Source organism: Seriola dumerili, unplaced genomic scaffold, assembly GCF_002260705.1.
Source record: "Seriola dumerili isolate Sdu_G_001 unplaced genomic scaffold, Sdu_1.0 BDQW01000565.1, whole genome shotgun sequence".
NCBI classification, from domain to species: Eukaryota; Metazoa; Chordata; class Actinopteri; order Carangiformes; family Carangidae; genus Seriola; species Seriola dumerili.
The window spans coordinates 316,965-331,964 of record NW_019174820.1 but is presented as its reverse complement, the minus strand read 5'-3'; the positions used below and the strand labels follow the sequence as shown (position 1 = coordinate 331,964).

Below are 15,000 nucleotides of genomic sequence, written 5' to 3'. Positions count from 1 at the left end.
AGGAAACACGCTCAGTATCACATATTTTCTGATGTCAGATTTTAATTAAAGTTCGCTGAGACTCATTAATTACAACTGAAGTTTGTAGAACAATAACATGATCAGATCATTACGATCAGAAACATTAAATTAGAATGTACCGGATCTATGAATGTAAAGATATCATCACAAACAAAACAAAGACTGACACTGAGACGTCGTCTCTGTATGAGGTCAGTGGTGAACATGACTCATCACTGTTACACAGACACTTCCAGCCGCTGACTGACGTTTTGACTTCATCATTAACTGATGAACCATGACATCATGTTTAGTGTAGAAATGAATTAGATCTTCATAACATTCACTAAAATGATGACAACTGTCCTTTCATGCTGTCACGCTGTCACATTGTCTGTCTTGTTGGCTGATTTGTGGAGCGGGTTCCCGCCGGACGTCGACGCTGCAGCAGCTTCTTGACACATGATGTTTATTTCATGAGATCAGATGCGTGTTTTTACACATCACAGTCACATCAGTAAAACTGCAGCTGAGAAAGTCTCATGAGCCTCCATCACTTTTCTCCCATTTAGATTTTTCTATTCAGTAAAAATGAAATCTACGAGCAGCTCAGACCTGTGGATCGACTTCAGGATTATAATGTTTTATCTTCATCATCAGGTTTTATAACTATCAGCATATTTTACCACAGCAACTTAAAAGTCTTTACGCAGCTCTGTCGGGATCATGGTCTGTAGCACCAGTGAAGCACCAGCCACTGTCAGCTGTACTGACCATCTCTCATGACATATTAGCTTCTTTATTTATTGTCTAACGTCATGTGTGTTACTGTACAGCTGTGCTCAGAGACTTTATACACTGCTTTACCTTTAACAATACATCATTTATTTATTGATTATATTTTATATTATTAATCAGCTTCTGTAAAGTGATAAGTTACTAAAGTCATTTAAACCCTCTCATTTTTTAATTTCTTCATACCTTTGTGTTTTAATAAAACTGTCATTTTTAAAAGTTTCACTAAGTGTTGCACAGATCCAGAATCTAATTAATAAATTAATAATCTAATTATAAATGTCACTCGGTAAAGGACCTCACCTGTTGAGGTGTGTGATGATGTACTTGAAGACCTGGTAGTTAACGGAGGGAAACTTCTTCACGATTTCTCTCAGGACCTGAAGACGCTCAATGTAGTCCACAATTTCTGCCACACACACACACACACACACACACACACACACACACACGGGGAGAGAAAACAGACGGCGTTTTATATTTTACACACACTCTCTTGGGAACGGAAATTATACTCTCTGGAAAACAAAAGGCTGCGATGCTGCCAAGAGCAGCTCCCACGCTCTGCACACACACACACACACACACACACACACACACACACACAGAGCCTTGTGGGCAGAAACAACACTACCCTGCATCACGTCTCTGCTCAGAAACAAAAACAGGTCAGTTTTTTCTGACAAAAACAAACATTTGTATTTGATTGTATTTGATTCTCAGCAACAGGAAACAGCTGATTAAAGGCCCAACTCTTATTCTGAAGGAACAAGACCTCTTCTACTGAACCTCTACTGAAGTAACACACACTCAGTGGCCACTTTGAAAGGTTCACAGCTCAGTGTTATTATATTACCATGTAAAACTGCCCTGCCATAAACTTTACAAAACTCAGGACGATCAGTTCTGTTGACATTGTTGTTAATATGTAAATATAATCATATGTTTATCACTGAGGTCATGGTCTTATAATTATATTCAATTACTTCCTGTTTACATACATAAGGGGCAGAATATTAGAAACGCCACAACAGCATCACTGACTTTCACCTCAGTGCTCAAACAGTTTAACTACACACCTAGACTGAACACTGCAGGTGTCATAGAGACAGAGGTGTTTCATTTTCTGTGATGTTCAATATTTTGATCTTTTTTCTTTCATGTAGCTGAATCTTGTATTTTGATAAACAATGATTTGACATGTTGGATGTGTGACTGTCTCTGTGCTTCTGATTGGCTCTTCATCCTGTAACTTCTTGACGAATCACAGTCGTCTCTTTAATCAGCTTTGATCAGAAGTCAAGCACGTCACAAACGCAAGCTTGTGACTGGAAGGTCGTGGGTTCGATCCCCAGACTGGCAGGAATAAAGATCTACCCGCTGTTTGTCCTTCCTGCTTCATCAGCCCCCCCCCCCCAAGTTTCACTGAAGTCACTTCATAAGTCACTGTGCACTTTTCTCTTAATTTAGAATCTATTGATTCTTTTCAATCAACTAATCAATCATTGAATCTTCAGACTGTCGAGAACACTGACAGACGCCCAACAAAAGCTTCAACACATATTTCTTTACAGTGATGACTATAAATAATGTTCAGACCCAAACATTCATTTTAATTTTCTGCCAATCAACAGATCGATTCCTTGATTTATGAGTCAGAAATATAAAATAGTCAGATCTCTCCTGATAGAAACATCAAAGACAGAAAATGCCTTAACAAATATAGAAACTATCCAAATTATGTAGAAATGAAATGATATGAATGAAACTGAAGCTTCTGCTGTCATGGTGATAATCAGACCTAAAAACACGTGAATGTTTGAGTGACCCAGCAAACTGAAACACGTCCTGCAGGATTCCTGAAAACTAAACCATCTATGAAGTTCCTGGATAATCCTCGTCCTCTCCAAAGACTCTGTCACTTTCACGCCAGCGCCGGCTCGTCGCAGCAGAAACGCTCTGCTCACTTATTAAATATTTACAGAGCAGATGTGAAATAAGAGCTTCTACCTTTGGGTTGTCACAACAAAGCTGCTTTAACACGCGCTGACCGTCCGTCCCCGTCCTCAATAGTCTCCAGGATATTCCACACATTCCAGCACCAGCAGGAAGCCGTTTGTAGACTCAAATTTACAGCTGCGCTCGTGACGGCGCTCAGATTTATTCATCCTGTACGCTATCAATCATCTTAACGAGAAGCCAACAGGAGCCTTTGACCCTCTAATGGCTGTAAGAGGTCAGAGGTCATTAATCCATGCTGCCACATCCCCACATTACCAAGACAGAAACAGTTCACCACAGGACCAACACCACGCTCTAATCCCCTTCATTAAATCTGTATCAGTCTGATGGGAAAACACTCTGTGTACCCACAATGCACCTGTTTATTCTGAATGGAAAACAAAGACACGGCTCATTACAATCATCCACCACGTAGTGAATCTGTGTGTGCACAACTACGGTAAGTAGAGCAGGTCAAAACTAAACTGACACCACGGCTCAAAGAAACAAAGATTAGGAAAGTTTCTTCTTCTGTCGTGTTAATCCTCCTGAAGGCCCCAAGATTCATCTCCTGCCCCCTGATGCCCCCCATCCAAAGGTTAGACACCACTGCTTTACATTAGATGTCATCATGCGGCCAGACTTCTGGGCTTGATCCAAAAACACACTCAAATCCAGGTGGACGTTTCCCTTCAGCACAGACTCGTCCTTTCGGTAGATTAACGAGCTCTCTAGATATTAAATGACCTGGTTCAAATTAACACTCACACCTGGCACTGACTCTCAATGATGCTTTACCTGTCTGGGAATAAAGATTCATTTATTACATTATTAACCCTCTGAGGTCATTGGTTGTTTGTATTAATATCTCTGTGAGAACACAGCGTAGAAATATGTTGTCAGAATCTGTCGACTCTCCACTTTCTCTCACATGTTCTCATGAGATCAGCTGTGACTCTCCCTCTAAGATCTGCTTAAAGTGACAGACAACAAATACAACTTCATTCTAGGCATTTATTATCCATTTATCTACTATTTTACTCACATATTGCACTATTTTTATGAACTTAAAGACTTTGGTGAACACATCTGAAGAATTTCAAAAAATAGAACATGATGTAGAAATGGAGAAAATGCCCTCAGACCTCAGAGGGTTTAGGAGAAATTTGAAAGTACGTCTCGACTATTAACCCTTACTTAATGTTCAGGTCAACTGTGACTGTCAACCCCTCTGACAACAAAACCCTAAATGTCTTTTAGCCTGAAGTTTGATGACTTTTCCTAAAGTGACCCAAAATACACCAAAATGAAAATATTTTAATATTTTATACTTTTGTTACAGCTGCTACAAATCTGAGCCGTAGCTATTGAAGTGGATTGTAGATCCACAGATATTAGATCTGTGCGTCAGATGAAGGAACATGGAGGTTTTAGGGGATCTTGAAACTGTGAAACTGTACATGCCCTGTCTGTGTGTATTTGTTATGGGACAGTGGTGACAGAGTTCAAGGGGGACCTCGACACTGGTCACCACACCAACTGTCTGTGTTCCGCCACAATCTGCCCAGCTGTTCCCCCAGAGACTTAGGCCCATGCTGGCTCGAAAGGGTCATGGGGGATATCTGGAAACAGTGGAAGAGTCAAACAGCATCGAGTGATCAATATGGTGCACATAAGGAACAGAGGTCGACAACAAAGAGGTCAGACGGGCGGCCTCCACTGAGGGGGGGGGGGGGGGGTCAGGAGATTATAAAGGTACCTGAGCTGCCACTTCACTGACTGAGGTTCTGGCAGCAGACAGACGGTGCAGTAGATGAAAAGCTAAAGAATACTCTCTCCCTGCTCTGACACATTAAAGAAGGATTAATCCTCCATGTATGAATGTCAGAGAGGCTGTTTATACTTTCTACATAGATCTGTAGTTCTAGATTCACTACAGACACTTATTATGAGGGAGTTCTTGGCCCCCATATGAACAGTATGTGAGGGTTAAACATGACCCCCCCCGCCTCCCCACAGGTCTTTCATATACAGGAACTGATGGTCTTAAAATCTGGAGGGTTAGCACTGAACTCACTGCAGTTTTGGAGTCTGGTAGAGAGATTTATGATTAATTCATGTGAGAATCATGAGCAGCCGTCGCATATTTCCTGAATCCTGCAGCAGGATTCCCTCCAGACGTTGTTGAACAGAGGTGTTAAACCACAGAGACCCTGACGGATCTCTTCTCATGATCAACTCAGTTTGTTAGACGGCGGCTGAAACAACAGCCACACTCATTAAATATGTGTCTCTACAGTTTCTTCTCCTGAAGGCTCATGTTTTTTAAATTAAAGTGTGTGAATATTGGCAGTGTTAGCAGAGCAGGTCTAAACACTGCATAAAGTTCACACTCTCACCTACAATCATCTGCTTCTGCTCTGATTATTCAGAGTCTCTTCACACACTGATCTGAGACCTGCAACCACAGACCAGGATTAGACTGGATCTCGTTTTGGCCCGGCCAGAGATCAACATGTGGACCTCTGATTTACAGTCTTTTCTACGGTGGCCCTGAGAGGTCAAAGAACTGCAACTGAAGAAAACATCTTCATCAATCTGACGACACACAAGCTGCAAATACTCACAACATGGAGCCTGAACCTGAGACTGTTAAAGTGATGAACCAGCAAACAGGTCAGATATGCAACGTCTCATTTAACTGAAGCCTGATTTCCTGCCAAAGAGACTGTCAAGGGTCAAGGGTCAAAGAGGATAGGAGTGTGGTCGTGTGGCGACTGGAGAGAGACATCAGGAAAGTGAAAGAGAAAGAAAGTGAAGATGAAAGCAAGATGAAAAGAAAAAAGGGAGTGAAGGAAGGAGTGTTGGAAAGATAAGAGAGAGGGAGAAAGAGAGGAAGAAGAAAAGTTCCTGTTACACTGGATTCATTTTCCAGAGAAGAAGAAGAAGAAGAAGAAGAAGAAGAAGAAGAAGAAGAAGAAGAAGAAGAAGAAGAAGAAGAAGAAGAAGAAGAAGAAGAAGAAGAAGAAGAAGAAGAAGAAGAAGAAGAAGAAGAAGAAGAAGAAGAAGAGCTCCTCTCTCTCTCTCAGTCACACAAACTTATTAAAATGTGATGTCTCTCTCCTTCTCTGTATTTTTGGCTCATTAATCTGCTGTCGTCAGCCTGGTGGATTCACACACACACACACACACACACACTCCCCCCCCCCCCTGTGTGTGTGTGTGTGTGTCTGTGTGTGAGTGTGAGTGTGAGGGTGTGAGTGAGTGAGTGAGTGTGTGTGTGTCTGTGTGTGAGTGTGAGTGTGAGGGTGTGAGTGAGTGAGTGAGTGTGTGTGTGTCTGTGTGTGAGTGTGAGTGTGAGGGTGTGAGTGAGTGAGTGAGTGTGTGTGTGTCTGTGTGTGAGTGTGAGCGTGAGTGTGTGAGTGAGTGAGTGTGTGAGTGAGTGTGTGTGTGTCTGTGTGTGAGTGTGAGTGTGAGTGTGTGAGTGAGTGAGTGAGTGTGTGTGTGTGTGTGTGAGTGAGTGTGTGTGTGAGTGAGTGTGTGAGTGAGTGAGTGTGTGAGTGAGTGTGTGTGTGTCTGTGTGTGAGTGTGAGTGTGAGTGTGTGAGTGAGTGAGTGAGTGTGTGTGTGTGTGTGTGAGTGAGTGTGTGTGTGAGTGAGTGTGTGTGTGTGTGTGTTCTTACTTGCGGCCTCCACCAGCTCTGGGTGCAGGCTGTAGGGGATCAGCGGGTCTGGCAGGTCGGCGAAGAAAGCCTTCAGCGCGCCGGCAGCAGCGTTCACCGCCACGTCCATCGCCACGAAGTCGATGCTGTGATCTATAGAGATAAAAAAGAAAGAGACAGACAAAGGAGAGTCAGCAGCTGATTCACAAGATCACTTGGGTTTTGAAGTTTTCCTGCACCTGAATCCTTCAGTTACTTTTCCTGTTTGTTTTCTGCTTCAACAACACGCCGCTCGTTTCATCCTCTGCATCTCAAACAGAGCAAACAGGAAACCAACTCCACCCAGGCGGAGCTGCTGGATAACATCATCACACTCACTGAGCTCTCAACTCTGTACCCACAATCCTCCACTTCAAAACCAAACTCCTCAAACTTTTCTTGAACAGCACTGAATGTCTTCTACACTGGTCATTTTATTTCCAGCAAGAGAAATGTCCCAATAAATCATTTTTATCTTTGACAAAAACTTCCTGAAAAAATTCAGAGGAAATTATAGAGCAACTGATGATAATTGAAAAACAAATATATAATATATAATATACAACAATATCAATATACAAACTGTATTTTACATTTCATGAAAGAAAAGGAGGGAAAAGAAAATATTCTGTGAATGAATAATTAACATGGACAGCGACGGCTTGTCAACGCTTTCAACAACCTTTTGTTACAAATCATGAGCGCACAGCAAAACACAGTCTGTACAAAACAATCCAATAAACATAAATATTACTCCCTCTGTTCAATATATAGTATATAGTATAATCAATATTTCTATAATAATAATCCATGAAATGACGTGAAATGTGGAGAGTGTCAGAGTGTCGTTAAAAACAGCCTCTGCCCACTTCCTGCTCAGTAGCAAACAGCAGCTGGTGAACATGGTGCAGCATTTAGCAGCTAAAGAAGAGCTGGTGGAGACCAAACACAGAGAGGAAAAAGAGAGAGAGGGAACACTGGACTTAGGCTACGTACACAACGCATCTATTTTCATATGTTTACTCCTCTGTCCACACGACTCCAGAGTTTTTCAGCCTAAAACTGAGAAACTCTGGGGTTGTGTTTTATTTTGAAAACTTTGGGGTTGTGTTTTATTTTGAAAACTCTGGGGTTGTGTTCTGGACAGAAACTGAGACCTTTGTAAATGATGAGGTCACAGCCACGGCCTCTCCTGATTGGCTCTCATCAGCCTGGACTACCAGTAGTGAATACAAAATGATAATGAATGACAGTGTTACTGACCTTGTTGTCTTTGCTAGCAGCTGTTGTTCACTGACATTCTCTGTTTTAATGCTACAACTGTCTCTGCTGTTCCTCCTTCAGAGGATTTACTGCAGAGGAGACGATCTACTTCCTGTTTACACCAGCTCGCACATGCTCAGTATAGGTGATGGTCATGTAAATAAACAAAAAAAAAAATTTAAGCAACGCTCCAGAGAATTCCTCAGATACATCATGACACTGAATCTGCTTCGGTGCAGAACAGGCAGAGGACAGACAGTTGGATTAAACTCAAACAGGAGGTGTAACTAGCTCCGAGGCAGAAGGAGAACACAGCAGCAGTTAGCAGCTGGTCTGGGTAATATGGGCTACTACATTTTAAAGTACAAGCTGCAGCTAACTCTCTTCAGGAGCAGGTGAGGTTTAGGATGAGACGTGATCCACAGCCGTCTGTTTAAACTCTGGGCTGCTAGCTCAGACGAGGGCAGATGAAAGGATTGACACCTTACAGACCATCACAGCTGTGCAGATGTGCAGAGTATAAACTGTCTCTGAAGCCGAGCCTCGTTACATCCACGTTAAGCCCGAGTGAGGAGCAGAGTCTCAGATCTGGGACCGATAACCCACGCTGATCTGTCCAGATACGAGTCCGACAGAGTTTTGCAGGGTCAGTGCTTCAGTCTGAATGGATATCAAAGAGCTCACAGCTGAGCTTTGTGTCTGAGCAGGAGAACAGAGCTCCTCTCTGATCACAGCTAACAGAGGTTATCATCAATCCGTCTGGGGGCACAGAGGCTGAGTGTTACTCTGACGAACACAAACACGTCCATGTTTCATGTTCCTGCTGTTTTTACCGTCCGGAGAAGAGGGAAGCTCCAGCTCCGTCTCACTGCATCTGTGTTTGTTACAGGGAGGAACCTAATCCACCCTGAAAGAAACAGGAGGGTCATCTCCTCCATCTGGAGTTCGAAATCTTTGCTAAAGTACCGTGTAGCGATGGCTTATAAATGTTACCAGAGACAGAGGATGAGAAAGGAATATTTATCACTTCCTGTTTTGACACACTGTAATGTCCAAATGATGACAGGAGGGAGGAGAAGAGAGAAAGAGGACAGAGCCCTGAGGTAACACGACAGCTGTCACACTGAATCTGAAAGACAGCCAACACACACACACACACACACACACACACACACACACACACACACACACACACACACACACACAGTCCACCAGAAATACTCTCAAGGAAGTGAAGAGATAGGAGGGGAGGCCGTGGGGAGAGAGATAAAAATGCACAAGTGAATAAAAAGAGGACAGAAAACCAGAGGGGAGGAGACAAGGAAACGAAATGAGGACAGAAAGAAGGAAATTAAAAAGAAAGATGCACAAACGTGACAAGATATGAAAAAGACATATATATAGTGTGTATGTATTCATTATATTCATATAGACACTGAGTTTACATGGTGGAAGCAGCCCTGTTATTGACAGAAGAGCTAATTGGCTCTAATGGCGAATTTTTCCCACACAGACATAATACAGTGAGAAGAACAACAAAGTGAGTGTAAACAGGAATATACGACCTAACAAAGACTCTCTGAGGGGGTTGACCCCCCAGGGAAGAGCTCGGTTTACTGAAGATGTGAAAGAACAGCAGGTTCACACAGAGCTGGAGGGTCTGAGTCAGTCTTATTAGACCTTTATCAAAAGGTCACTACAGCCACAGATATGACTTTTATTCATCTCCATCTCTGTTTTTTCTTTTCTTTTATATTATAAAAAACATTGCATATTGAGGGAAATATCGCAATAATCAATATCATCAGATCAAGCCTACTCATGTTTTTGGTGGGGAAGACCTTTTAGGAAACATTTTATGGGGTAAAATTCTTCATCATTTGAAAATATATAGATTGTTTTTATCTGTATGTAAATAGACAGGGAGTTTTCTTTAGCCTTTTAACTTCCAGTTTATGGACAGAGATGAAGGCAAATGTCTGCTCTACTTGTTACATGCACAATACCACAATTACTGTTTATTTGTTTATTTATTTTTTATTACTAAGTTCATTTTTACATTTGAAGAAAGGCTCATTTTAATCCCTGATTGCTGCAGGGAGGATTTGGGTATTAACTGTTTTTACAGCCAGTGTGTAAGTAAAAAAAATGAAGTGTCAGTAAGTGAAATGAAACTCTGGACGAACACAATAAAATAAAGAAAATGATGAGCAAACAAACACATCGATATGCACATGAGGAAAGGAGCAGTATTGATTCACTTAAAGGCTGAAGCTTCATTGTAAAAGTTCCTGCTCCAGGATTCTATTCATTTCTATTCTGACTCTAGTGAACGCTTTTTTCTTATTTCCATTTAATGTCAATATATTTTGCTGGAGTTCCCATCATGCTTTGGGTGATCTTGACGCTCAGCATAAAGTTGCCATGGAGTCGGTGGGTCAGCTGTGGGCTTCACCTACAGCCCATATTTTATTATTAATAAGAAACTGACAGGTTGTTTAAACAGACATCAGAGGAACCATCAGTGAAACAACGTGTTGCTCCAGTTTATTTGGTTTATGACACTTGGAAAAGTTAATGTGATCATTTATATAAATATCTTCATTGAGCGCTGGGGGGTAAAACATTTTAAAGGCGTTTATTTCCTTAAATACACTGTTGCGTTTGCATTAATCACGGACTTTAACATGGTTCCTTTTTATTTTCAGGCTGTTTAAGAGTCGACAGAAACAGACAGCGACACAAACTGATCAACAACAACAAGGAAGAAGGAGGAGAAGGATGCAATCATAAATAAAAGTGAGTAAATAGCAGAGCGCCTGGTCTCAGTCCGGTCTCTGTATTTCATGGGCTGGCTGTAAAAGCACTGACAGTGCTGACCGTGTGCTGGTGATTTCTGCCTGCGGTGACTGTGTTTATTCTAACAGCCGGTTTGGCAGCCGACCAGCCTCCATGTGCAGGTTCGACTCTGCTCCGCGGGGCATGTGTTTCTCTTTAAACGCTTCTGCTGCGTGGTCAGATTTGGAATGGGTCGGCTCAGTTAGAGTTTTCTCTGAGGGTTGGATTTATTGCACACATCACACAAATGCTGCTCCTGACTTCTTAAAACAGCACGATTTAAGTTCATGGGAAAATAATTTAGAATCACGATCTGTGAAAATAATGAGAAGGTGCTTTGAACTCCAGTTCCACATGTGCTCTTTCTTCAGGTTTGCAGGTAGCTGAATGTGTATTTATGAGGCTCTGCTGCAGTGAGTGTCTGAGTATTTTACCTTGATCAAACTGTTTCTGGATGTTGTCCTGGTCTGTCTTGTTCCCACTGACGCGATACAGACCTTCTGTCGTCAGACCTGCAAACGCAAACAACACGCAGCTTTAATAGCAGCTCTGACGGACTTCACTCAGCTGGAATTAACACAGTGTTACACAAAAAGTGCATTAAAGTACTGAATGAAAACAGATGGGCCAACAGGAGCAGTGTAATGTGGTTTCTGTGACCACATACTGAGATTTTCTTTGGATTAATGCTGAAGGCTGCAGAACAACTTTCATGCCAAACATTCCATTAAAAAGGAAAAAAGATTTTTTCCTTCTCTCTCATTCTCTCTTTTTTCTTTCTCATCAAATTCTTGATCATGTCTGGTTTCCTGTGCATCTGCAACCTGTGAGAGGATGGTTAAAAGATGTTTGTTTTATTTTGAAGGTCAGAGGGGAAAAGTTGAGGAGCACCAGAGGCAGCAGTGATGAATACATGAATACAAGAACAAAAATACTAAAAATCTTCAAGAGCCATTAAACAAATTCAGTAGTCGGTTTTAAAGGTTTTAAAGCTCCTCCAGTGTGACGGTCTGTGTCCATGTGTAGTGTGATTATAGATCAGCTCTAGCTTCTATATTAATACTGTGAAAGTATCAAAGCCTCAGTCCACAGAGAAATGCACACAGCCTGTATTCAGAAACTGAGCCTTAAAACCAGCCGTCAGGACTTCTGGAACTTTGTGATGTCACAACAAAGCAGTCACCAAGCCCCGCCCACCTGGACCCACCATCCAAACCTTGCAGGATTTGGTTTCTCTGAGTGTTTTTACCTGAAATCTGCTATATTTTTATTGGATCAGTCAGAAAACAGTCAGCCAATCAGAAGAGAGGCTCAGAGCCTCCTCTCTTCTGATTGGCTCACCGACCTGTTGTTACTAGAGCTGCAGAGAGAAGCCTGAGAGAGGAGATGTAAAACTACAAAAACATTATCTTATGGATCCACAGCTTTGACTTTTTTTAAACACAAGAACAAAAACAAAGGTGCTGTTGCCGGGCAGCAACACATCGACATCACTGTCACTGAAAGGTAGAGAGCAAATGTTTATATAGCTCTGAATAAGATGCTTATAATTATCCACCAATGGTAAAGAACACAGCAGAGAAAAAGGAAAGAGACCCAGTCGTTCACTGAAGGAGGCGAACCAGCTGCCACATATAATATGTTGTCCATCCTTCAATATGTACATCCTTTCACAATCTTAGTTAAGTCAGTCTTAGTTAAATTTTGAGGTATTCATCACCCTCACTGCAGTGTCATTTTTATTCTTCTGATTATCATATTTAATATTTGATTCTATTCTTTCTAAAGGATGTGAATCAGCTCGTTGTTGAAAGGTAGATGGATGTTTGTAACTATTTAAGACTCATTTCTTTGTGCTGTATCAGCTCATATTGTGTATATGGATATGTCTGTATGACTACCTTCTTATTTATTGTCTGGACTCTGGAGGTTGCTATTAAATTTAGTAAATGCTGCATTCTGACACATGTAGGCGTAATTATCGCTCTAAAGCTCAGCCCACACCTTAACGCTCATTACTATAATCTGTTTGTCACATTTACTCATTATTTTGTGTCTGTTTAAGCTCAGGTGCATTCATGTTTTCTCTTTTTGTTTTTAAGATGAAAACACATCCAAATATAATTATTTTTTTGGCAGGTCTGCCAAATAAAACAAAATGAGATCTGATCCAGAACAGAGCGGTGGTTTGCCTCCACAACATCACAGTTTCTGCAGCAATGTGTGTCCGTTTATTGATAATTCAACTATCAATAAAGCTGTAAAGAATCTGTTTTTATATTTGTTTCTTGTGTGCAAATGGAAAGTCAGAGAGGTGAAGAAAAGCATCAAGATTTATTCAGAAGATCTGATGTCAGTTTGGCTAACAGCTGTTTACAGCAGCAGCAACAACAACAACAACAACAACAACAACAGATAAACAGCAAATCAACAATCCACTGGTCTGAGAGCAGCTGACAGCTGCACATATGGAGACAGAGAGTCTTAATTAGAGCTATAATGTGTGTTCTGGCTGCAGGGATGTACACACACACACACACACACACACACACACACACACACACACGCACACACGCACACACGCACACACGCACACACGCACACACGCACACAAACTATCCATACAGGCTGTAGTTCTGCCCGGTCTACAAGGTCATCCACACTGCAGTATACATGCCTCTGTGTGTGTGTGTGTGTGTGTGTGTGTGTGTGTGTGTGTGTGTGTGTGTGTGTCCCTGCAGAGGCACTTAAGCAGAGACAGAATTATGTAAATTCAGCTTTAATGGATTCAAGTAAATCGTGTCAAGTGTGAGCAAATGTGGGAGAGTGTGTGTTTGTGTGCGTGTCCATTGGTATATGTGTTTATCTGTGCCTGTGTGTGTGCTTGATGTGTGCGTGTGTGTGTGTGTGTGGGGGGGGGGGGGGGGGGGGGGGGACTCAGGTGTATGACAAAACACTCCAGCCTAACTGTTAAATTAACAGAAAATCTGAGGAAAGCAGCGTTTTCACTAACGACTTCAGTCTAATCAGCAACCCACCCAGTGTGTGTGTGTGTGTGTGTGTGTGTGTGTGTGTGTGTGTGTGTGTGTGTATGTCAGTAGAATAAATAAGCTCAGAACACAGAGCATGTGCTTCAAAGCTTTAAACCTGTTCTGTTGCTGTACATTAATGTTTAGATTACTGTATCTGTGAGGACTGATGTGTTTCTCTGAACTTTGACCTTCAGCCTGACGACGCTCTGATATTGGATCAATCAAATGACAAAGCAACGCCTTGTTCAAATGTCCAAACTCCAGTGAAGCCTCTGAGTCAGTCTTCTAAGTTGATCCGCCTCCTCCCTCTGAGCTCACCTGAACTCGGCGCTGACTTTGATGTCTGACACCAAACTGAACAATGACACGTCGACCACAAAACCTTACCCAGTCCGACCCACGGCTACATGTCTTCTTCTCTCTCTCTCTGATTTCCTGTCTCTCTCTCACTGTACTGTCAGAATAAAGGCAAAAGTGCCCAAAAAATAACATAAGAAAAGAAGCTAAGAATCAAACCCGAAGCTTGCACTGACTAATAGAAGAGGTTTGAGTGGTTCAGTGTGACCCTGTGTCTGTCAGACACTGTCACTGAACGCAGCTGTCGTCTGTCACACTGAACGCTGCTTCAGTTGAAACAGAGTTGACTTGTGTGAGTCAGACAATCACCTCCAGTCTAACCCAGTGAACTGTAGTGAGCAAGAGAGGAGGAACTCAGTTCATTATTGTCAGTTATTATAAAGTTTGGTTCTTGAACTTCCTAGAGAACTTCAATATCACAGTAAACGGCCGACTGTGAGTGGGCGTGGTCACACATGTACATCTCTACCTGTTCTAACACAGCTACAGACTGACCCCACACTGACCTGCTTCAATGGGAAACACTTCACATTAAGGAAGTCATGTTCCTCTTATCTTCAAAGCAGAATCCGGTCTATAAAATCAGCTGATAACAAACAGTAAATAAACCATTCATGTTCTCAGTGTGTACAATCATGTTCCACCATTTACTGAAGCCTGTTTCCTGTTGTGTTTATATTGACCTCTAGATTCACCTCTGACCTCAAAATGACCTCCCACGACATGTTACCACCATGTGTATACACCTCTGTGTCCTTGTGAGGACATCTGACTCTCAACAGGATGTACCACGCACACGCACACACACGCACGCACACGCACGCACGCACGCACGCACACACACACACACACACACACACACACACACACACACACACACACAGCGGGCCTGAGGGGAAGGACGTTAACAGTGGAGCTCATGTTTGCATGTTGGGATCTGATAAGACTTGTCCTGCTGTGATGTGATCTAATATCCTGACACACACACACACACACACACACACACACACACAC

At 42.1% G+C, this 15,000-nt stretch overlaps 1 protein-coding gene across 1 annotated transcript in view; it reads right to left on the bottom strand.

Annotated features, from left to right (window-relative positions):
- The window catches only part of arhgap5 (Rho GTPase activating protein 5), a 50,216-nt gene that overhangs the window by 409 nt on the left and 34,807 nt on the right, over positions 1–15,000 (bottom strand). The window contains 3 exon segments of the mRNA XM_022764728.1: positions 1,099–1,204; positions 6,479–6,610; positions 11,032–11,109. Coding sequence (XP_022620449.1) covers positions 1,099–1,204; positions 6,479–6,610; positions 11,032–11,109 — 316 coding nt within the window.